This window comes from Nerophis lumbriciformis, linkage group LG17, assembly GCF_033978685.3.
Source record: "Nerophis lumbriciformis linkage group LG17, RoL_Nlum_v2.1, whole genome shotgun sequence".
In the NCBI taxonomy this organism is placed as follows: Eukaryota; Metazoa; Chordata; class Actinopteri; order Syngnathiformes; family Syngnathidae; genus Nerophis; species Nerophis lumbriciformis.
The window spans coordinates 32,212,093-32,237,604 of record NC_084564.2 but is presented as its reverse complement, the minus strand read 5'-3'; the positions used below and the strand labels follow the sequence as shown (position 1 = coordinate 32,237,604).

The 25,512-nt window shown below is 37.7% G+C and overlaps 1 protein-coding gene across 3 annotated transcripts in view; it reads right to left on the bottom strand.

The window, feature by feature from the left end:
• Positions 1-4,839: 4,839 nt before the first annotated feature.
• LOC133614824 (muscleblind-like protein 1) overlaps positions 4,840-25,512 on the bottom strand; it is a 209,964-nt gene continuing 189,291 nt past the window's right edge. For 2 of the 3 annotated variants that reach the window (XM_061973102.1, XM_061973101.1), the window contains exons 8-10: positions 21,319-21,450; positions 18,313-18,386; positions 4,840-12,733 (exon numbers count right to left, since the gene is read on the bottom strand). In XM_061973102.1, the coding sequence (XP_061829086.1) occupies positions 18,355-18,386; positions 21,319-21,450 (164 nt within the window). In that variant the 3' untranslated portion in view covers positions 4,840-12,733; positions 18,313-18,354. The remainder of the gene's footprint in view (positions 12,734-18,312; positions 18,387-21,318; positions 21,451-25,512) is intronic. The other variant, XM_061973103.1, reaches the window with a different exon arrangement.

The window sequence follows — 25,512 nt, the reverse complement described above, 5'->3', positions numbered from 1 at the left end:
CTTATAATCCGGTGTGCCTCTTGTATGAAAATAGACCTGAATATACCCGCTCATCTGCTGTGCGCCTAAAAATCCGTTGCGCCCTATGGTCCAGAAAATACGGTAAATGAATGACGGAAAGGATGATGTACTTTGACATCCAAGTTAGACCCCGAAAATGGCGAAAAAGACGCTCTCTTGCAGTACTCCTTTGCGAGGGTTTGTGATTCATTCTTCATCTAAGTGGGTTAATGTGAGAGTCGCGTCAGTCGGCATCCCAGCGAAAGTGGACATTGTACAGTAAGTGTTTTTTTTTTAAATTCTGGTTAGTTTGTATGTCAATCAAAGTTTATTTATTTAGCCCTTAATCACAATTGTCTCAAAGGGCTGCACAAGCCACAACGGCATCCTCGGCTCAGACCCCACATCAGGGCAAGACAAAACTCAACCCAATGGGCTACAACGAGAAACCTTGGAGGGGACCAAGCACTCCAACAAGTCAGTAATATCAACAAAGCTCACCTTTGTGCATTCACGCACAGCATAAAAAGTTTGGTGGACAAAATGAAACAAAGAAGGAGTGGCAAAAAACACATCTTTCTGTGGCAGTGTCGGAGAAAGTTGTACATGTAAACAAACCGTTGAGTCACAGTCCACACAATGGTGAGTTCAAGGGCCGGTGAAATCAGTAGGACAAAACGGCGCTCGCCAAATAGTTTCATCAGTGAAGCATGAACACAAACATATTTTCCTAACAATTAGGAAGGTTTGTGTCGTGTTTGTCCTCCTACACCAGGGGTCGGCAACCCGCGGCTCTAGAGCCGCATGCGGCTCTTTAGCGCCGCCCTAGTGGCTCTCTGGAGCTTTTTCAGAAATGTATGAAAAATGGAAAAAGATGAGGGGAAAAAAAATCTATTTTTTGTTTTAATATGGTTTCTGTAGGAGGACAAACAGGACACAAACCTCCCTAATTGTTATAAAGCACACTGTTTATATTAAACATGCTTCACTGATTCGAGTATTTGGCAAGCGCCATTTTGTCCTACTAATTTTGGCGGTCCTTGAACTCACCGTGGTTTGTTTACATGTATAACTTTCTCCGACTTTCTAGGATGTGTTTTATGCCACTTCTTTTTCTGTCTCATTTTGTCCACCAAACTTTTAAGGTTGTGCATGAAAGGTGAGTTTTGTTGATGTTATTGACTTGTTGGAGTGCTAATCAGACATATTTGGTCACTGCAAGCTAATCGATGCTAACATGCTATTTAGGCTAGCTATATGTACATATTGCATCATAATGCCTCATTTGTAGGTATATTTGAGGTCATTTAGTTTCCTTTAAGTCCTCTTAATTCAATTTATATCTCATGACCAGGGGCGCCGCTAGGGATTTTGGGCCCCATGAAAATAATCTTTACAAGGCCCCCAACACAGTGTCATTATTTTTTCTGTATTATAATTTCATCATCATTAGGGGCCTCTCTGGGCCCCCCTCCATCATGGGCCCCTAGAATCCGTCTCCTTTAACCCCCCTTTTCGGCGCCCCTGCTCATGACACACTATCTGTATGTAATATGGCTTTTAATTTTTTGCGGCTCCAGACAGATTTTATTTTTTTTTTTTGGTCCAATATTGCTCTTTCAACATTTTGGGTTGCCGACCCCTGTCCTACACAAACCATATTACAACAAAAAAAAAATTTTCACCCCATTTTTTTTCCATTTTCATTCATTTTCTAAAAAAGCTCTTGTCTTTTGTGCAACTTTAGAGGTGTTGTACTACTCCAAACCACTAGTGGGCATGCTGTACGTAATGTGTTGTTGCTAAGGTATAATATGCATAACAGCTGCAGCATTGGTTTTAATTTCCAGTTTGGTTGTTTGAAGTGGTGCAGAACTACGTGCTGTTGCTCATTTTTCGTCATCTTATTTGGCTACATAATATGATGCAGTTTATTACCATTGGAAACCATTATTGTCTTAATTTATACCGCAGCTTTTGTGCATCCACTCACATTAGTCCAGCTACTGATGGAGAAGTTCAGGCAGGTTCTGGTTGTTCTCCATGTTAGAAGGTTGGTTTTAAATTCTGGATCGATCGCTCTCCTCCCCGGAGAAAGATGTGATTAGGTTGACCTGCTGCTGCCGCTTTTGCTACTTCTACACCACTGCTGCAGCTGTAAACAAATATAATCACACACACCTCCATGCACATGCACACATTTGCGGTAACAAATTGGATGCAGTGCTCAAAATGCCAACTCAGCAAATCACTTTTAAGATGAAGTGAAGGATGGTGCATGGAAGATTAATTATACAAGACTCGCCTACCCACAATGCACTGCAGCCCAACGTTCCTGGTTGAATCTTTGTAATCGGGTTCATGGCGAGCTGCAGTAAAGAGTGGTAGCCATGACATAAGGTTATAGAGCAGGCCTGGGCAATTATTTTGAGGAAAAAAATGTGTCTGGGGGCCGGAATATCTGTTTTTTAGGTACACGAAACTTCACAATAAATCAAATCAAATCAAATCAACTACACAAAATAAACACAACAGTTAAACCTCACACACAAACAAGACAGTTACTTGTACATCCGAAAGACAAAATAGAACAAGACAAGAAATGCAATGTCATCTACGGAATCCCGTGTAAATAATGCGAAAAATCCTACATGGGAGAAACAGGGAGGACATTCAGCACAAGGAAGACAGAACATCAGAAAGAATGTGAAAAAGAGACAACTGGAAGGTTGACAAGAAGCTTAAAACAAAAATCTGAACAGGAAATGTTTAAATTAGCCATATCCAATCATTGCAAAATAAATAACCACATCATGGACCGGGACAGCGGCAAAATCATCGGCACAGAAAGAAACAAATTCAAACGATGGATTAAGGAGGCGATCAAACTAAGGAAGCAGCCCAAGGAAACCATCAATCGGGATGAGTGAGCATACCTGGGACTCCCTCTTCCATTAACCATCAAGCAGGTAGACTTGACAGGTCTGCCTGGTCGGCCACGCCTATAAGAACAGCTGACAGGCAACATGTCACAGTGGTCACGTGACCCTTCTGAAGAAGGTAAAGATTCCATCTAATATACCCAAAATATGCTTTGATTACAAGAACCTTTGAAAGACCTCACAATAATGTCTGATTGAAGGCTAAAAACATTATGACAGACCGACTTAAAATACGTAATGGAATTAAAACATTTTTTTACTGACTGAGACACCCAGAATGTACATGCAAATAAAGAATGTGGGATTTACAATAAGGCAGCACGGTGGAAGAGGGGTTAGTGCGTCTGCCTCACAATACGAAGGTCCTGAGCAGTCCTGGGTTCAAACCCGGGCTCGGGATCTTTCTGTGTGGAGTTTGCATGTTCTCCCCGTGACTGCGTGGGTTCCCTCCAGGTACTCCGGCTTCCTCCCACCTCCAAAAACATGCACCTGGGGATAGATTGATTGGCAACACTAAATTGGCCTTAGTGTGTGAATGTGAGTGTGAATGTTGTCTGTCTATCTGTGTTGGCCCTGTGATGAGGTGGCGACTTGTCCAGGGTGTACCCGCCTTCTGCCTGTTTGTAGCTGAGATAGGCTCCAGCGCCCCCCGTGACCCCGAAGGGATTAAGCGGTAGAAAATGGATGGATGGATGGATTTAAAATATTAACTATGAAGGATAAAACACTGAATATTGACAATATATGAATGTCACACCCCCTCTCCATCCACAATCGAGCATTAAGGAATGGGAATATGTGTTCATGCTTCACTGATGAGAGTATTTGGCGAGCACCATATATTCCTACTAATTTCAGCGGCCCTTGAACTCACCGTTGTGTGGACTGTGACTCAACAGTATGTTTACATGTACAACTTTCTCTGACACTGCCACAGAAAGACGTGTTTTATGCCACTCCTTCTTTGTCTCGTTTTGTCCACCAAACTTTTTATACTGTGCGTGAATGCACAAAGGTGAGCTTTGTTGTTGTTTTTGACTTGTTGGAGTGCTAATCAGGCATATTTGGTAACTGCATGACTGCAGGCTAATTGATGCTAACAGGCTAATTAGGCTAGCTGTATGTACATATTGCTTCATTATGCCTTGTTTGTAGCTATATTTACTTTCCTTTACTTATGTCCTCTGTGTATTTAATTTATATTTGCATGTCCCATGACACATTATCCGTATGCAACATTGGCTGCATGTCTGATAGTTGTTGCATGTTGTTCCAGACCAGAGCCAACGTTACCCAGCATGCAAAGATTGTAATAAATCCATTAGAAGAAGACAGCCTGTTGTTTCCTTTAACTTGGACACACACATCTATACCTTTGGCCATTCTAAGACACCCATTTCCAGGAGTTATCTCACCTTCTGAGAAGTTTTACTAATGTTTTCCCAATGTTGTAAAAATGTATAGAATACATATTTCAACATTTCTGTCAAAGAAGATTTGTGTCAGCCTGCGGCACATAGTCATTTTGATAGTAGGCTAATATAGACACTTACATCATGTTTTGCCTTCATTATAACACTTATATAAGTCTTTTAATTTTTTTGCGGCTCCAGACAAATTACTTTTTTGTATTTGTGGTCCAATATGACTCTTCTTATTTGGTTACCTTTATTAAAACAATAACACTCTTAATCATCTTTTCAAAATCACGTTTTGTTAGAACTCCTGCATGGAAATGGAAATTGTGTCTTACTAACCCAGCCTGACAGGGTGGTGGCTCCATCTAGTGGTTGGACCGTGAATCACAGTCCTGTCCTGGGAGCCCTTTTCAAGGCCCATTGTCTTGGTGAAACCTGGACTCCCTATAAAAATGAAACAATTCAAGTCACGTGGTCAATTGTTTTTTGTAATTTTTCTTTATTTATTTTTTTTAAATCCATAACAGCAAGAATCAAATTTAGCAATGCAGGCCCCTTGGGGGGGTGGGGAGGAGGCCAACAAAAGTGTTAAATCCCACCTCCCCCGTCTTGTTGGACATTTTATGGCTTTAGACGAGCTGGAAGTTTAGTCTGTTGACTAACAGTGAGGGAGGCGGAGAGAGAAGGGGGGCCCGCCATTAAAACGGCAGAAACAAAGAGACAGAATACATTGTATTAGCACTACTAGCAGAGAAAAGAAAAAGTATTGTATGTAAGCATGCGGGCTTGCAGCAGGTGAGAGATGACCATGGTGATGTGCTTGGTTGACTGGAACCATTTTCATCTTTTATAAGCAGAGCTTACATGACCATGAAGAACATACTATGGCCTGTGTCTCAGGATTTTATAATTTTTTAAATAAACCACTATTCTATTTTTTTTTCTTCGTATAAATATCTTATTCCATTACATGTTGATATTGTATGAATATTTTAAATACATCTTTCTTCATAACATGTCTTCTTAGTCTCAGTATGGAGTGTTTTTGCTTATATGTGTTTTCCTTTCACATGCATTTAAAGAGACAGTGTGTGTTGTGTTGTCTCGGCCTGACCGTAACGGGGTGGGGGTGGGTAGACCCCCTCTTCTGGCAAACTACAAGCTGCTGACAAATTTAAAAAAACAAGGGAGAAGAGCAACAGTAGACCCTTTTCTGCGGCGACGTCAGACCGCTTATTACAAAAGTTTGCAATTTTCAGCAATTTCAAATAAGACTTGGAAGTGTGCTGGCCAAAATCTAGACTTGATGTGATTGAAAACTACACCAGGGATGTCAAACAGTTTTGCTAAGTGTAAAATTAAGATGCATTTTTAAATGAAAGAAACTGCTGTTCTTAATGTGTCCACTAGATGTCGCAATAGTAATGATGTTAGGCAAGCAAAGATGCAAGTATATCAAGTAATGTAAAATAAACAATTGGTAACCTCACTTAAAATGCTGCATGACACACCGCACATTGATATAGTTCTGTAAAAATGATTGTTTTCTGTACAGATGTAAAGAAAGTGAACAGTGTGATTTACTGCAATACTCTGTCTTTTAATTTTTAAGTTTTGGTTTGTTGAAATTGTTCAAACGTTGCACAGCTTTTATTTGACTATCTATTTCTATGAGGCAGGAAGTTAAACTACCAATGATTGTCACACACACACACACACACTAGGTGTGGTGAAAATGTGTCCTCTGCATTTGACCCATCCCCTTCATCACCCCCTGTGAGGTGAGGGGAGCAGTGAGCAGCAGTGTGCGCTACGCTCAAGAATCATTTTTGGTGATTTAACCCCTAATTTCAACCCCTGATGCTGAGTGCCAAGCAGGGAGGCAATGGGTCACATTTTTTATAGTCTTTGGTATGACTCGGCCAGGGTTTGAACTCACGACCTCCAAGTCTCAGGGCGGGCACTCTAACCACAAGGCCACTGAGTTACTCAACCCTCTTGAATTGTTTCTACTTCAGTTTGTAGAGCTAGCACAAGATAAATATGTGGAAATGACAAATGAGATAGAAGAGTTTGTTGTTCAATCCTAGATGGGCTGTGACTTCAAATTGAATTGCTGTGTAGAGACACTGAGATGAAGTCTAAGTTATTTGTGTTCTTCATGGTGTTTTTGAAACGGCACAGATTTTTTTCTCTCCGAATCTTCAACTACCGGTAACTTGAACTGTTCTTTGTCAAGAGGATTATTGGTGATGTGTACATTTTCAGAATGTGCTAGTTCTATTTTGAGCCAAAGTAAAACGAAGAAAACAATCTGAAGTTGTCGCAGTTGTATTTTTAAGTTATGATGTGATATTTTATCCTTTGACCCACGTGGGAATAGATCTTCCTTCTGCGGCCCCCGAGCTAAAATGAGCTTGACACCATTTGGTGGGTTTGTAACTTTAATGCTAATAAGCTGTGTTTGTCCACACCCGTCGGTCTGCATGTGTGGCTCTAAAAGCAATATATTTCACTTTATGTACTTTTTACATGTACCCTGTACACTGTATTTCAGAAAATGTCCAACTTAATAGGTGCCATATATAAGATACACGACCGTAACATTTAAGTTATAAAGCCATTGATTAATTTAGGAATTTAGTAATCTTCCGATTATTTTGTTTGATTAATCGAGTAATGGGTCAAAATATACAAACCTCGAAAGCAGTGAAGTTGTCACGTTGTGTAAATGGTAAATAAAACGAGAATACAATGATTTGCAAATCCTTTTCAACTTATATTCAAATGAATAGACTGCAAAGACAAGATATTTAACGTTAGAGCTGGAAAACGTTATTTTTTGCAAATATTAGCTTGTTTGGAATTTGATGCCTGCAACATGTTTCAAAAAAGCTGGCACAAATGGCCGAGAAAGTTGAGGAATGCTCATCAAACACTTATTTGGAACATCCACAGGTGAACAGGCTAATTGGGAACAGGTGGGTGCCATGATTGGGTATAAAAGCAGATTCCATGAAATGCTCAGTCATTCACAAACAAGGACGGGGCGAGAGTCACCACTTTGTCAACAAATGCCTGAGCAAATTGTTTAAGAACAACATTTCTCAACCAGCTATTGCAAGGAATTTAAGGATTTCACCATCTACGCTCCGTAATATCATCAAAAGGTTCAGAGAATCTGGAGAAATCACTGCACGTAAGCGGCAAGGCCGGAATTCACGTTCTGCACGTGTTACAACAGCGTGGCTTCATAGTAAGAGTGCGGGTACTAGACTGGCCTGCCTGTAGTCCAGACATTGAAAATGTGTGGTGCAATATGAAGGCTAAAATATCAGAAAGGAGACTGTTGAACAACTTAAGCTGTACATCAAGCAAGAATGGGAAAGAATTCTACTTCAAAAATGTGTCTCCTCAGTTCCCAAACCTTTACTGAGTGTTGTTAAAAGGAAAGGCCATGTAACACAGTGGTAAAAATGTATTTTTTGCAATGTGTTGCTGCCATTAAATTATAAGTCAATGATTATTTGCAAAAAAAAACAAGTTTATCGGTTCAAACATATCTTGTCCTTGCAGTCTATTCAATTTAATATAAGTTGAAAAGGATTTGCAAATCATTGTATTCTCTTTTTATTTACCATTTACACAACGTGACAACTTCACTGCTTTTGTACTTTATAGCCCTGATGGGTATTTTAAGTAAAATAGTTGACATAATCAACATATTTTCTACATGCCATAAGTTTAATTATTTGTGTAATACATGCACATCTTCAACAGTGAAATTGCGATTTTAACATATTCTATGTGCAAAAATGGGAAAAAATAAAAATAAATACAAAGTGCAATATTGCGGAAACTATATTTGCGTAATTAAAAATGTCCGAACTTCTTAATTTAAATAGTTACACTCATTCAACTCATATTGGAAGCAGCACACTACAAATCAGAGCTTTTTTCTAAACAGTCGATGAAATCGATTAATCGTTGAAACCCTAGAAAGAATGACACAAACGTTAGCAACACTAGCACAGCCATTTACGCTACAATGTTGTTTTGTCGGTGTTTTATATATTTTGCACCTGAGTTTGGTTCGTTAGTTTTGCCGATCAATTTTGAATGTATCGTTATTTATTGAGTTTATTTTTTATTTTTTTCATTATCAAATGGTTTAAGTCGGTCAAAAAAAGTTCATAGCTTAAATAAGGATGTCATTATTTATTTTTTAATTTTAGGTAAATAGTTGCACTTTAAATATTTTCTGTTACAGATTTAAAAAAATAATGGTACTAAAGTTATTTGTTGTAAATTTTGTGCTTTCTTATTTTCTTCTTCAATTCGAATAATGATACAATGTTATGCGGAGGTGTACATATAACAAGTTTATAGACAAATTATACTATTTATAGTCTCACCGGAGAGTGGTGGGAGGGCAATAGTTGAGGAGCGCTGGTTTAACCTATGCACTGGAAAAAAAAAATTCCAATTTACAGCTCTGTAGCTGAATGACATGCCATCTTTATTTTAGTATGTGTAGTGAAGCCTAGGTGGGTGGGTCAGAGATGGTTTCATGTCCATAGGAAGAATGCTTTTCCTTAATAATGTGGACTTTAAAAGCGAAGGACATCATGAGGGCTTTAACGACATATATTACTGTTACTATGCCATTATTAAAAAGTGAGTTTTCTGTAATAAGGGACCTCTAAGCTCGTTCTCTTCCTGGAGTTATTGTCCTGAACGTCGTCCTCTGCCATTAAGATTCCTATGATTGTAAATAACAAAACGTGATTTACCTAACTTAACTTAGGCTATGAATTTGTTTACGTGAAGTGGAAGTGACATCACCGTAAAAAAGGGTCTGTTGGCCTGTCCTGAAAGGGGGCGGGGTTTAGAGAACGACGACTCTTCGGCGCCCTTTTTGATGCAAGCAATTTCTTTTGTTTCTTCAGCCTTTCATACCATTATTTTTTGTTATTATCCTAGCAAAACAACTGTCGTCATTACAGACGTCATTTTTTTTTATATTCAAAATAAGATCTCAATATACACGACTCTCTTTTTTTGTCCGACTATATACAGAAGTGCAAAAGATCAAACTCGAACCGCCCCGTCCTGTCACATGACGGGGCCAGGGCAACGGCACACAAAAAGAATAACAAAAAAAAAAAAAAAAAGAGAGATCAAATATGCAGCTTGTTTTCCAACATGGCCCAATTTCCAAGGAGTAAAAATATCCAAAGAGTAATTATTTGAAATGGATACAGTAGAAAATAACATTTGTAGTCCAAACACGCAAGAACAATACCTTTTCTCATAATAGTCTTTTTTTTCTTGTTAAATTATATGACTACTTACAAACCCAACAATCAGTTAAAATACTAAACGTTGCCGGCGACGGTTGCCATGACGACAACTCTGCCTCGCTGTTTTAGTACGTCGTCACTCATATAAAACGTCTTTGCTCCGAGAACACAGAGAGACTCGGTCAGTGACCAATAACAATAATATTAATAAAAATATTGACAATACAATCATTGTACTCCAACTAAATATACATATAGAACTTCACACAGAGTACCTAAAGTTTGTTTAGAAGGAAGATAAATAGGACTGAACATTATACAAATAAACATAAAGATGGCGCGGATCAGGCAACTTGTCAGTTACGGTGTTGCATCCCACTGACCCCACGGTACATTCTAAGGCAGGGGTGTCAAACGTACGGCCCGAGGGCCGAGTCAGGCCTGCAAACAGGTTTTATCCGGCCAAGTATAAAAATGAACCTGAAATTTTTGAATTAAAGAAACAGCTGTTCTAAATGTGTCCACTCGATGTCGCAATCGCAGTTATTTGTATATTTGTAGATGATGCTACATATGTAAACTACATGATGTTAGTACATCAGTCGAGGAAAAATTATCAAACTACATAAATAACATCCTGTAATTTATCTGGATGGATTGAAAATTAACACCAACGAGTTGACCGATGAACATTATCACATAATTTATTCGGAAAATATAAATAACGACAAATAAAGATAGAATACTACTGAGCCACTAAAGGGACATGGATGTTTTGCGAGATCTCGCAAAAGGTTTTTTTCCTATGTCAGTGAACCGGAAGTAAAACAGCCACAGCAATGGAGGAGCGGGAGCATCATTTGTGCTTTGTTGTGGGACCATAATACGATTTGATGTCTTTATATGTTAGGCCAATACTAAAATGGAAATCAATAAACTTCTCCCACGGATGATGGGTAGGCTCCTCCATTGCTTTGTCTGTTTTACTTTCGTTTCACTGACATAGGGGAAAAAAAATGTTTTGCTAGTTCTCGCAAAAGTTTAATAGAACAAAAAACTTTTGCGAGATCGAGCAAAACATTTTTTTCCCTCAATGTCCCTCTAGGGCAGTGTTTTTCAACCACTGTGCCGCGCACACTAGTGTGCCGTGAGATACAGTCTGGTGTGCCGTGGGAGATTTTCTAATTTCACCTATTTGGGTTAAAAATATTTTTTGCAAACCAGTAATTATAGTCTGCAAATGATGTGTTGTTGTTGAGTGTCGGTGCTGTTTAGAGCTCGGCAGAGTAACCGTGTAATACTCTTCCATATCAGTAGGCGGCAGCAGGTAGCTAATTGCTTTGTAGATGTCAGAAACAGTGGGAGGCAGTGTGCAGGTAAAAAGGTATCTAATGCTCAAACCAAAAATAAACAAAAAGTGAGTGCCCCTAAGAAAAGGCATTGAAGCTTAGGGAAGGCTATGCAGAACAAAACTAAAACTGAACTGGCTACAAAGTAAACAAAATCAGAATGCTGGACGACAGCAAAGACTTACTGTGGCGCAAAGACAGCGTCCACAATGCACATCCGAACATGACATGACAATAAACAATGTCCCCACAAAGAAGGATTAAAAACAACTGAAATATTATTGATTGCTAAAACAAAGTAGATGCGAGAAATATCGCTCAAAGGAAGACATGAAACTGCTACAGGAAAATACCAAAAAAAGAGAAAAAGCCACCAAAATAGGAGCGCAAGACAAGAACGAAAACACTACACACAGGAAAACAGCAAAAAAGTCCAAATAAGTCACGGCGTAATGTGACAGGTTGTGACAGTACACCTACTTTGAGACAAGAGCTATATTGATGCATGATTGGTTATGCTTTAAATTCATATCCAACAATTGCGACAACGACTTTTTACTGTCAACTGAGTTTTGCTTTTTAATGATTTCTGCTGGTGGTGTGCCTCCGCATTTTTTTAACGCAAAACATGTGCCTTGGCTCAAAAAAGGTTGAAAAACACTGCTCTAGGGGCTCCGTAGAATATTATCAACCGCAACACGTAAGTGTAAAAAAACCCAACAACATTATGATTTGTACATTTTCAGAATGTGCTTGTTCTATTTTTAAACAAAGAAAGCATTCTGAAGTTGTCTTTATTTTTAAGTTATCGTGCCGGGATTTTACCAGTCCGGCCCACTTGGGAGTAGATTTTTCTCCATTTGGCCCCCCATCTAAAATGAGTTTGACACCCCTGCTCTAAGGCTTCCGATGAGGATCACAACCATCACATTTCTCACCCTGCCCATCGAATACGCCCAACTTAGTAAAAAGATCTTCTTTGAACCTCGGTGACGCTCCCAAAAAACTTGTTGACCCACAAAACGTCAACACAACAAAGTACTTTGGCCAAAAACTTAAAGTCTGGTCAACACAAATTCCTAATAACACAGAATCCGTCAGAAGTAAAAACAAACCACACAGCAGTTGTCTTGGCAACTGGTTACTTATCACCGCCATGAGGGGATTCTTGGGAATTCAGGAGAGCGACATTTGGTGGAAGATTGGAGGATTTTGGATCAGCAGTGATGGGTCGTGATGACAAATACAAACTGATGCCTTAAAGGGAAACTCATTGCTTTGCATGGCCGCTGATAAGAGTTCTATTGACGTGTTGGCAAAATATGGCCTTTTACTCGACTCCCGCTTGAATTAACAACGTACTCGCACGCCGTCGCCGCACATGCATGAGTGACACAGTCCCATTCTTCGTCTCCTCTTCAATTCCAATATAAGGTGCACCTTTGTGTAAACACATGAGAGACGACAACCCATGAACAAAAACATACAAAAGACGCCATCGTTTCTCCTCCGTGACGTAGAGCTCGCCGCCCTCTGCTCGTCTCAGTCGCTCCATGTTGACATTCAAAGTGCGCCCGGTGAATTAACGTGTAGCCCCGCCCCCTTTAAATGTATGCAGCGTGAATGAAATTGGAGCAGACCCGCCTCTTTTTGTCCAGGTGTAGTTTCACCATTGCATTCTTTTGCTTTGTTGAATCACTAGTCTTGCTCTCCAGTTCCACCTTGAAGGAAGATGACACAAATGAAAAGATTACATAAAGTTTACATACACTTGTAAAGAACATCATGTCATGGCTGTCTTGAGTTTCCAATCATTTTTACAACTCTTATTTTTTTGTGACGTGTGTTTGGGGTCATTGTCCTGTTGGAACACCCAACTGCGCCCAAGATCCAACCTCCGGGCTGATGATTTAGGTAAGGTAATGCTCCTTTTCCGTTGTCCCATTTACTCTCTGTAAAGCACCAGTTCTATTGGCAGCAAAACAGGCCCAGAGCATAATACTACCACCACCATGCTTGACAGTAGGAATGGTGTTCCTGGGTATAAAGGCCTCACTTTTTCTCCTCCAAACATATTGCTGGGTATAGTGGCCAAACAGCTCCATTTTTGTTTCCTCTGACATCACATGGACAAAGATAAGACCTTCTGGAGGAAAGTTCTTTGGTCAGATGAAACAAAAATGGAGCTGTTTGGCCACAATACCCAGCAATATGTTTGGAGGAGAAAATAATTGTCTAATTGTCTAATGAAATTGTAGCTGAAATGTTAGCGAGGGGTGAACTCAGATGATAATATTACAGGAAAAATGTAATTATGTATCTACAAACCCCGTTTCCATTTGAGTTGGGAAATTGTGTTAGATGTAAATATAAACGGAATACAATGATTTGAAAATCCTTTTCAACCCATATTCAATTAAATGCACTACAAAGACAAGATATTTGATGTTCAAACTCATAAACTTTATTTCTTTTTTTGCAAATAATAATTAACTTAGAATTTCATGGCTGCAACACGTGCCAAAGTAGTTGGGACCACTGTGCTACATGGCCTTTCCTTTTAACAACACTCAGTAAACGTTTGGGAACTGAGGAGACACATTTTTTAAGCTTCTCAGGTGGAATTCTTTCCCATTCTTGCTTGATGTACAGCTTAAGTATTTTAGGCTTCATAATGCGCCACACATTTTCAATGGGAGACAGATCTGGACTACAGGCAGGCCAGTCTAGTACCCGCACTCTTTTACTATGAAGCCACGTTGATGTAACACGTGGCTTGGCATTGTCTTGCTGAATAAAGCAGGGGCGTCCATGGTAACGTTGCTTGGATGGTAACATATGTTGCTCCAAAACCTGTATGAAACTTTCAGCATTAAAGGCACCTTCACAGATATGTAAGTTACCCATGTCTTGGGCACTAATACACCCCCATACCATCACAGATGCTGTCTTTTCAACTTTGCACCTATAACAATCTGGATGGTTCTTTTCCTCTTTGGTCCGGAGGACACAACGTCCACAGTTTCCAAAAACAATTTGAAATGTGGACTCGTCAGACCACAGAACACTTTTCCACTTTGTATCAGTCCATCTTAGATGAGCTCAGGCCCAGCGAAGCCGGCGGCGTTTCTGGATGTTGTTGATAAACGGTTTTCGCCTTGCATAGGAGAGTTTTAACTTGCACTTACAGATGTAACGACCAACTGTAGTTACTGACAGTGGGTTTCTGAAGTACAGCCTGAGGGATCGAAGGTCACGGGCTTAGTTGCTTACGTGCAGTGATTTCTCCAGATTCTCTGAACTCTTTGATGATATTACGGACCATAGATGGTGAAATCCCTAAATTCCCTGCAATAGCTGGTTGAGAAAGGTTTTTCTTAAACTGTTCAACAGTTTGCTCACGCATTTGTTGACAAAGTGGTGACCCTCGCCCCATCCTTGTTTGTGAATGACTGAGCATTTCATTGAATCTACTTTTATACCCAATCATGGCACCCACCTCTTCCAAATTTGCCTGTTCACCTGTGGGATGCCCATCCATCCATTTTCTACCGCTTATTTCCAAATAAGTGTTTGATGAGCATTCCTCAACTTTATCAGTATTTATTGCCACCTTTCCCAACTTCTTTGTCACGTGTTGCTGGCATCAAATTCTAAAGTTAATGATTATTTGCAAAAAAAAAAAAGTTTATCAGTTTGAATGTCAAATATGTTGTCTTTGTAGCATATTCAACTGAATATGGGTTGAAAATGATTTGCAAATCATTGTATTCTGTTTATATTTACATCTAACACAATTTCCCAACTCATATGGAAACGGGGTTTGTAGATCAGGGGTGTCAAAGTCATTTTAGATGGGGGGGCCACATGGAGAAAAATCTACTCCCAAGTGGGCCGGACTGGTAAAATCACGGCACGATAACTTAAAAATAAATACAACTTCTGGTTGTTTTCTTTGTTTAAAAATAGAACAAACTGTACAAATCATAATGTTGTCAGTTTTTTTTTTTTACACATACATGTTGCGGTTAATAATTTATTTGTCATTGTTTATATTTTCTGAATAAATGATGTGATAATGTTCATCAGTCAACATTGGTGTTAATGTTCAGTCTATCAAGATAAAAAAAAGTAAATCAAAATCAAATTACAGGATGTTATTTATGTAGTTTGATAATTTTCCTCGACTGATGTACTAATGTGGTTTATTTTGTACATATGTAGCATCATCTGCAAAGATACAAATAATTGCTATTTTGACATCTAGTGGACACATTTAGAACAGCAGTTTCTTTCATTCAGACATTTCAGGTACATTTTTATACTTTGCAAACTCATCCCGCGGACCGTATAAATCCTGTTCGCGGGCGTGATCCGGCCCTCGGGCCGTACGTTTGACACCCCTGATCTAGATCAAGTTGGAATGTTGTGTGTTAGTAACAGTAAGTAACCAACATGGCCCCAAAACAGTATCCTGTAATAGTAATGTTCAATAGTGATGCAGTTATGGGTACTTTTTAGCATCAACAGGATACATTGGGAAAATCTACAGTATAAATAACCATGCATTGCTTTATAATCCTTACAAAAAAGATGCAACAACTACAATGCAATGCATATCTTATTTATGGAAATATTACATGGCTCATGTGAATGATTAATACACATTCGGTTGCAGTGGTGGACTTCCCATCAGGCAAAATGCCTGGGCCCACCAAACATCTAAAAAAAAACAATTCATAGTTTTCTTCTATTTTAAAAAAGTATTTGTTTTTGTCTTTATTTATGTGCCAAAAAATGCTAAATCCATCATACGCCTTTCAAGAGCTCCCCTCTTTTGTTCTCCCACAATAAATGGACTATTGCATGCTGCTGCACAGATGAGTTAGCACAATAGGGTTGCATCTCGCTGCACGCTCTATTCCAGAAGGTGGTAGTAATGCACATCAAAGGGTTGCTTGCTAACCGCCAATAAACTTGAGAGGCACTTGTTTTTTTATTGTCAACAGTCTGGTCTCTCGCTCCAACATCGCAGCCGTTAAGAGCTCTCTTTTTCCCAACAGTCAAACACTTTTGGCCTGCGCGTCACATCCAGTCCAAGTGTGCCAACAAAAAAAAAGACCTCCGCTTTATTAAATGCTGATTGTCTTTGCTGTCAATTACAGTAAACGCGCTGGGACAATGGTAAACATTACAACATTTTTACATTATATTTTATGTGGAGGGCCCTGATGACCAGGTTTGGCTTGGACCCCTAAATGACTAAATTTGCACTCATAATCACTCAACACCAATTGTAAATTCATTTATTCATAGTTTGCAATGGATCTACAAAATAGAAAACTTAAATAGCTCAATAAAACAATTACATTATTAGATTTTTGATAAATAGTGTTAAGTCTGCACATAAATATAATCTACAATAATTGCGAGTGTAACTGTAATATTGCCATGAGTGAGAATTTAGCAGTATTTCCTTACTATTTGCATAACATTTTAAGTTTTATGCAAGTATAATGAAATATTCTGTAATTATATTAATTCAGGGATTCTTAAACTGTAGTACGCAGGCTGTTATATTGCCATGAGTGAGAATTTAGCAGTATTTCCTTACTATTTGCATAACAGTTTAAGTTTTATGCAAGTATAATGAAATATTCTGTAATTATATTAATTCAGGGATTCTTAAACTGTAGTACGCAGGCTCCTCCATCTAGTGGTGCGCCAAATAATCAAAGTGATTAGTGTTTATTTTTTAAATATTCAAACACATTTTTACTACATATTTAATATACTTGATAAACACAACCTGTTTAATGAATACTTAGGCCTAATATGCTACTGTATTGTAATATTGGTCAATATGGTGGTCCTTGGAGAGCCAAGTATATACATATATATATAAATATATAAGAGGGCTGTGAGACGATTAAAATATTGAATTGAGAGTAATCGCATATTGTTCATAGTTAACTCAAATTTAATTGCGATTAATTGCAGATAGTCATAATTTTTCATCATTAATAAGTGTACTCTGGATAGGTCATTTATAAGGTAGGCTTTTCTTTGTCCATTTCTGCTCGTTTGTGGCTCATCGGTAGCAAGTGAACTGCAACCAAATTCCTGCCGCTACGGCACGGCCCGAGGGTCAAAAAGCACGTGTTCGCGTTAATCGCCCATTTAAAAAATGAGTGCAGTCATTGAAATTTATAGTTAACACGTTAACTTTGACAGCCCTAATATGTATATATATATATATATATAAATATATATGTATATACATATACATCCATCCATCCATTCATTTTCTACCGCTTATTCCCTTTTGGGGTCGCGGGGGGCGCTGGAGCCTATCTCAGCTACAATCGGGCGGAAGGCGGGGTACACCCTGGACAAGTCGCCACCTCATCGCAGGGCCAACACAGATAGACAGACAACATTCACACTCACATCCACACACTAGGGCCAATTTAGTGTTGCCAATCAACCTATCCCCAGGTGCATGTCTTTGGAGGTGGGAGGAAGCCGGAGTACCCGGAGGGAACCCACGCAGTCACAGGGAGAACATGCAAACTCCACACAGAAAGATCCCGAGCCCGGGATTGAACCCAAGACTACTCAGGACCTTCGTATTGTGAGGCAGATGCACTACATAAACATATATATAAATATATATTCATATACATATACATATATATATATATATATATATATATATATATATATATATATATATATATATATATATATATATATATATATAAATACATATTTCTATACATTAAATTTATATAAATATAAATGTATATACATATACACACAAATTTTTCTCTGAATGCTTTTCAAGGAATATGTTTTTGGGACAATTGTTGACACATTTTAAAAGGGATTGGATTTAGAAATATATATATATATATATATGTATATATATATATAGCATTTACAGAAAAATAATCATACTTCTCAAAACTGAGCTTTTAAAAAAAGATTTATTAATTTTGTTTTAGATTTTTTAAAAGCCTCCGTTTTGAGAAGTATGTTTATATTTCTCTGAATGCTTTTCCCGAAATATTTTTTGGGGACAATTTTTGAAAAAATCTAAAAAATCTAATACATCTTTGTAGAGGAATGTTTGTTCTCTTTGTGCTTTGCAACTGTAAAGTATTAAACACACTTCTAAAAGAAAGATTTGGCAACTTTTGCAAAAATAGCATATCAAAAATCCTTTGATTGCCTCATTTTTTAAGCAGTCAAATATAATAATGTTGATTGGCACGTGTGGTGAGTGTGGGGTACATACTGTTCTTATTGAGGCTCCTACATCTGGGTGACATATTTGTGACTAGTCAGATGGTCTGCAGAAATGATGGGAATCTGATGGAGAGAAGAAGAAGAATGGGTGAAAACAACACACAAACAATCTTGATATAATGATCTTAAGTAAAACGTGGGGCATGCTAACAAGGGATGTCAAAGTCAAATACATCAGAGGGCAAAAATACCAAATTTGCTAAAAGTCGAGGGCCGGACTGGTTCAATGTTTATTAAAACATATTAAAATGATTGCACGTAACCTATTGAACCAAGACCTAACAGTGTGCTGTATTTCATTTAATGATTCAATGAATAATCAAACATTTTTGTACGGCTTAAGTGAAATTTTTTTTAAACAGGCTCACAGACAAAAACAAACTTCCTTCAAAGAAATAAATCACATGTCCTGTACATTAAATTAATACAGCAATATTTTCTTATTACCGTATTTTTCGTATTATAAGTCGCAGTTTTTTTCATAGTTTGGCCGTGGGTGCGACTTATACTCCGGAGCGACTTATATGTGAAATTATTAACACATTAACGTAAAATATCAAATAATATTATTTATCTCATTCGCGTAAGAGACGAAGCAGATGGCAGCAATCGTCACTCACACGTCAACCAATAAGAATTCGGCGGGGGAGGGTCATGGCAGAAGTGCATTGTGGGTCATGGGATGCTAACTGCTATATGCTATATGCTACTGCTGTAGCTATTAAAATGGATCACATCAACATTGGCGGTAACTTATAAAAACTGAGAAGGACAGAACTAAAATGGCACCGAAAAGGTAATCATATACTGCAGATTACAAGCTGGACGTAGTGAAATATGCAGCAGAGAACGGCAATCGAGCAGCAGAAAGAATGGACATACCAGAGGCGACACCGGGGAGGAAGATTTCATCGGATTTAGCGATCGGGAGTGACAGATTGTTTGATAAACGTATAGCATGTTCTATATGTTATAGTTATTTGAATGACTCTTGCCATGATGTGTTACGTTAACATACCAGGCACGTTCTCAGTTGGTTGTTTGTGCGTCATATAACGTACACTTATTCAGCCTGTTGTTCATTATTCTTTATTTATTTGAAATTGCCTTTTAAATGTCTATTCTTGGTGTTGGATTTTATCAAATACATTTCCCCCAAAAATGCGACTTATACTCCAGTGCGACGTATATATGTTTTTTTCCTTCTTTATTGTGTATTTTCGGCCGGTGCGACGTATACTCCGGAGCGACTTATAGTCCGAAAAATACGGTACTCTGTTATTTCAAGGAAAACAATTTTCAACAGGCAAACAGCAAACAAGTAAATGTCCTTCAAAAATAAAATGTGTTCCTTAATGTCAAGATGAATGCATGAATGACAACATATTTCCAAAATGTTTATTTTTTATTATTTTTTTCCTGCAGCTGTTACATATACTGTAATTTTGTAAATGGTCATTAGGATTTGTTATATATTGTATATATTATATAGAAATATAATATAATAATATGGTTTATCAGTATGTATTATATACTGTATATATTATATTTAAATATAATATAATAATATGGTTTATCAGTATATATTATATACTGTATATATTATATTTAAATATTACATATACTATATTGCCAAAAGTATTTGGCCACCCATCCAAATGATGAGAACCAGGTGTCCTAATCACTTGGCCCGGCCACAGGTGTATAAAATCAAGCACTTAGGCATGGACACTGTTTCTACAAACATTTGTGAAAGAATGGGCCGCATTCAGTGATTTCCAGCGTGGAACTGTCATAGGATGCCACCTGTGCAACAAATCCAGTCGTGAAATTTCCTCTCTCCTAAATATTCCAAAGTCAACTGTCTGCTTTATTATAAGAAAATGGAAGAGTTTGGGAACAACAGCAACTCAGCCACCAAGTGGTAGGCCACGTAAACTGACAGAGAGGTCAGCATAGTGCAAAGACTTTCTGCACAGTCAGTGCTACAGAGCTCCAAACTTCATGTGACCTTCCAATTAGCCCACGTACAGTACGCAGAGAGCTTCATGGAATGGGTTTCCATGGCCGAACAGCTGCATCTAAGCCATACATCACCAAGTCCAATGCAAACGTGGGATGCAGTGGTGTAAAGCACGTCGTCACTGGACTCTAGAGCAGTGGAGACGCCTTTTCTGGAGTGATGAATCACACTTTTCCATCTGGCAATTTGATGGACCAGTCTAGGTTTGGAGGTTGCCAGGAGAACGCTACATTTCGGACTGCATTGTGCCGAGTGTGAAATTTGGTGGAGGAGGAATTATGGTGTGGGGTTCCTTTTCAAGAAATGGGCTTGGCCCCTTAGTTCCAGTGAAAGGAACGTTGAATGCTCTAGAATACCAAAACATTTTGGACAATTCCATGTGATGGCAATTCAAGTTCATATGTGAGTCAAGGCAGGTGGCCAAATACTTTTGGCAATATAGTGTTATATTTTATATTACTACTATGGTACATTTTTAGTCTACTTTATACATTTAGTTTACACCCTCTTTTTGTGCCCTTGTGTGCATTATCCTTTCCAGCCTTTGTAACGGAGCTACTGTGTGGAACAATTTCCCTTGTGGATCATTACAGTTTGTCAAAGTCTAATGTCTAAGTCTGAGTCTAGAATGTGAGATATAATAGGATAATGCATACATTTATCATTTGTTTTCAAAACGCTTACAAAAAAGTGGCACCCCAAAAATTTACTGCAGGGCCCCATTTTGTATGATTTGATGAGTATTGGTGCATGCAAAACAGCAGCAGGCGGCTGTGGCCTGTGGGCCAGTTCTAATACTAATCAAATATCATCCCGGGGGCCCTAGATCATTCATTCGTGGACCGGATCTGGCTTTGACACATAGAACATCAGCTCACAAGTTGAACATATTCAGCAGCCTGGTGGTCTCGTTCATATTTCCTCAGGCGGAAGGAACAGCAGAGGGCGCCAGAGAAAGATAGAATAGCAAACCTGATTGGACGAGGCGCTTGCAAAGGGAACACTTGTGGCAGATGTGGTGGCGGCAGACACAGTGGCCGGAGTAGCACCGTGCATCATGGGTACTTTGGAGGGAAAGAACCACAGCCTCATTTGCATGCCGACCTATAGGATGGCTCATAAACATGAGATGAATCTGGAAGGAAATCTGAATTTTCTATAAGAATTGTTCATTTCCCTCCAGTTACTCCAGCAGTGTGATAGCATCATCCAGTTTAATGTGGAGAAAGAAACATAAAGATGCTTATTGGCAAAGAGAGAAAAACTGAGCACGCTATATAGTCGATTCCTAAGATGTTTTATTATCAATAAGGGTGCAGTATAATCCAACTATACAGCACATTCATAAAGTATTCAGACCCTCTTTAACTGTGTCTGTATTTCATATCTTGCAGGCTTATACACACAAAAAATAACAGTAAATATTTTTCCTATATTTCATAATATTTTTATATAAAAAACAAAACTACACCCACTAAAATAAGATCACCTCACCAATAGAACAAAACCATTGATAAAACAAATTATTTTGCAAATGTATCAAAAACTGTTTTCAACAACTGTATGGTTTATATGTTTATTGAAAAATATAAATAGGTAAATATAAATAATATACATAAGTAGTGTTGTAACGATACCCATATTTTGGTACTGGTACTAAAATTATTTCGATACTTTTCAGTACTTTTCCAAATAAAGGGAACCACAAAAAATGACATTACTGGCTTTATTTTAACAAAACAATCTTAAGGTACATTAAACATATGTTTATTATTGCAGTTAAGTCCTTAAATAAAATAGTGAACATACTAGACAACTTGTCTTTTAGTAGTAAGTAAACAAACAAAGACTCCCAATTAGTCTGCTGACATATGCAGTAACATATTGTGTCTACCTATTATTTTGTCTACATTATTAAGGACATGTAGTAGAAAATGAATTTACTGTTGATATCTGCTTACTTTCTCTTTTAACATGTTCTATCCACACTTCTGTTAAAATGTAATAATCACTTGTTCTTCTGTTGATTGATACTTTAGATTAGTTTTGGATGATACCACACATTTAGGTATCGATCCGATACCAAGTAGTTACATGATCATACATTGGTCATATACAAAGTCCTCATGTGTCCAGGGACATATTTACCTGACTTTATAAACATAATATAATTTTTTTTTAAATGATAGAAGATGTTGTGATGCCAAAAAATATCAACGTAATCATAGTAGTATCGACTAGATACATGCCTGTACTTGATATCATTACAGTGGATGTCATGTGTAGATCCACCCATGGCGTTTGTTTACATTGTGACGTCGTGAGCTATTGTATCCTCCTACGGTGTGTAGTGAAGCATGTTTAGCTATTCCTCGTCCTGCAGTGATAATAATACATGTAAGAAACATACTTTATTTGTCACCATGGAAGTGAGGATTAGTGATTTAGAAGTAGATAAAACACTGTGGATGGATGTTAGCTGCTAGCTAGCTAGCCATGTCTTAAAGCACCTCTTCCTGAGGGTGTTTCAGTGTTATAACTTCACCTTTATCTTTACTTTTTACACCAAAATGCGTCCATTCTCCTTTTTCTGTCTACACACTGTGTCTGCTTGTAAGTACTCTGTGTGTGTGCGCTGCCGAACATGCTCCTCTGCTCGTAAAACCAGCAATGTCACGACGTGACTTTGACGCGGGCGCGGGGGGTGTGGGACCAGTACGTTTCAGAGGCGATATAGTACCGAAAATGATTCATTAGTATCGCGGTACTATACTAATACCGGTATACCGTACAACCCTATACATAAGAAATACTATAATAATTAGAAAAATATGCAATGTAAAACATCATATTTTAGTTTGCCATCATTGGGTAGCAAGTTTAGATTTTTATGGAAGAAACAATTGTTTTGCATACAGTACAAGCCACAAGTTTGGACACACCTTCTCATTCAATGTGTTTTCTTTATTTCCATGACTATTTACATTGTAGAATGTCACATCAAAACTATGAATGAACACATGTGGAGTTATGTACCTAACAAAAAAAGGTGAAATAACTGAAAACATGTTTTATATTCTAGTTTCTTCAAAATAGCCACCCTTTGCTCTGGTTACTGCTTTGCACACTCTTGGCATTCTCTCCACGACCTTCAAGAGGTAGTCACCTGAAATGGTTTTCACTTCACAGGTGTCATAGTTTTGATGTGACAATCTACAATGTAAATAGTCATGAAAATAAAGAAAACGCATTGAAATGAGAAGGTGTGTCCACACGTATAGCCTGTACTGTATGCATTTGATTATAGTTTTGATTTTGGCTTCAAAAGATGTAATTATGTTTTCTGAAAAAAATAACAAGGATCTGGAGAGTAGTTAGCAACTGCATCGTGACAAAACTAAAACATTTGCAACTAAACAATTGTATATGCAATATTGTACTTTTTTTTTTTTTTTGCACTCTAATGTGTTATTAGCAGTATGAGTAATTAATACCTTTCAATTTCAATTCATCAAGGATAGCTCCTTCAGATGCAGCATATTGTTTTTGAGGGGTCCCAACACAAATTCAGAAAAAAACAAACATAAAAAACATTACAATTAAACACAAGACATAAAAAAAAAACACTTTAGTTTTGCTAATTTGTTATATAAATTTCATTTAGTTATTTATTAATGTGTATTTGGTCATACCATAAAAAATTACACTCGTTAAACCCCTTATGGAAAAAATACCTTAATCTAATTGTAGACACATTATTAAAAGTAATTAGTATTAATATTTTTTACACACAATAAACACATTTAAGAAGTGACTAATTGCGAGTATATGTCTATATTTTTTTTCATAAAGTAAAAACTATACTGTTAACCCATGATGACAAAACAGAAAAATATTTTCCAAAAACAATTTAAAATCATTCCAATAGTTAACACTTTTAAGAAATATTAAAAAAAAAAAAAAATTGAAAATGGTAAATTATCATAAAATTGATCATAGAATGAAAACCACACTGATGTTATACTTTGTAATTGTGGGCATCAGAGTTTACATTAAATGGAAAAGAAAAATGTTTGGTGATTTGTGGGATAGGGTCTAAGTCAGGGGTGTCCAAGCTTTTTGAGTGGGGGGTCACATTGGGCATAAAAAAATTGTCAGGGGGCCGAAAGCTGTCTGCATGCAAAGTAACTATATATATATATATATATATATATATATATATATATATATATATATATATATATATATATCCATCCATCCATTTTCTACCGCTTGTCCCTTTTGGGGTTGCAGGGGGTCGCTGGAGCCTATCTCAGCTACATTCGGGCGGTAGGCGGGGTACGCCCTGGACAAGTATATTTTTTCAAGCCTTGCATAAATGTCTCTGCTAAAATGTTAAAAAAATGTACATTGTTGTACTGTGTAGGTTTTAAATAAATACTTCAATTCTATTCAATATATATATTTATACATGTTGATTGGACGTTTTTTATAATATCCACAAATTTCAATGAGCAGGTTGTGTGTGGACATGTTTGTCAAATGTTTGTGGCGCACCATGACTAGGGAGGGTTGTTTGGATTGGGTCATATAAGTGAATACTGACATATCTTGAAAGTACAATTAATGGTTGAGTAACTTTTGTTGGCCACCAAATAGCGACAAAATAGCAGCTATTAGACCGATGGCATATTCGTATATGATATAGATATGTCACCTCCAACCGTATTTCTTATTGAACCAGTTCCGTCTGCAACCCGCGGCTCTCGAGCCGCATTCGGCTCTTTAGTGCTGCATGCTCCACAAATGTGGAGCATTTCTAAAAAAGGATTTAAAATGGAAAAATAGGGGGGGAATACAAAAACATGCAACAGTTTGTTTACATATAAAATCTTCCACTCCTTCTTTGTCTCATTTTGTCCACCAAACGTTTTATACTGTGCGTGAATGCTCAAAGATGAGCTTTGTTGATGTTATTGATCAGGCTAATCAGGCATATTTGGTCAGAGTATGACTGCAAGCTATTCAGTATTTTCTGGGTGCACTGTATAGTCCTTTACTTTTGCAATTTATGTACAGGAAAAAAAACAACTCCAATCATACAACAATAACATAACATTCCTGATGTTTAGAAGGCATGTGTATTAATGAAGTGTTTTAGGGGTT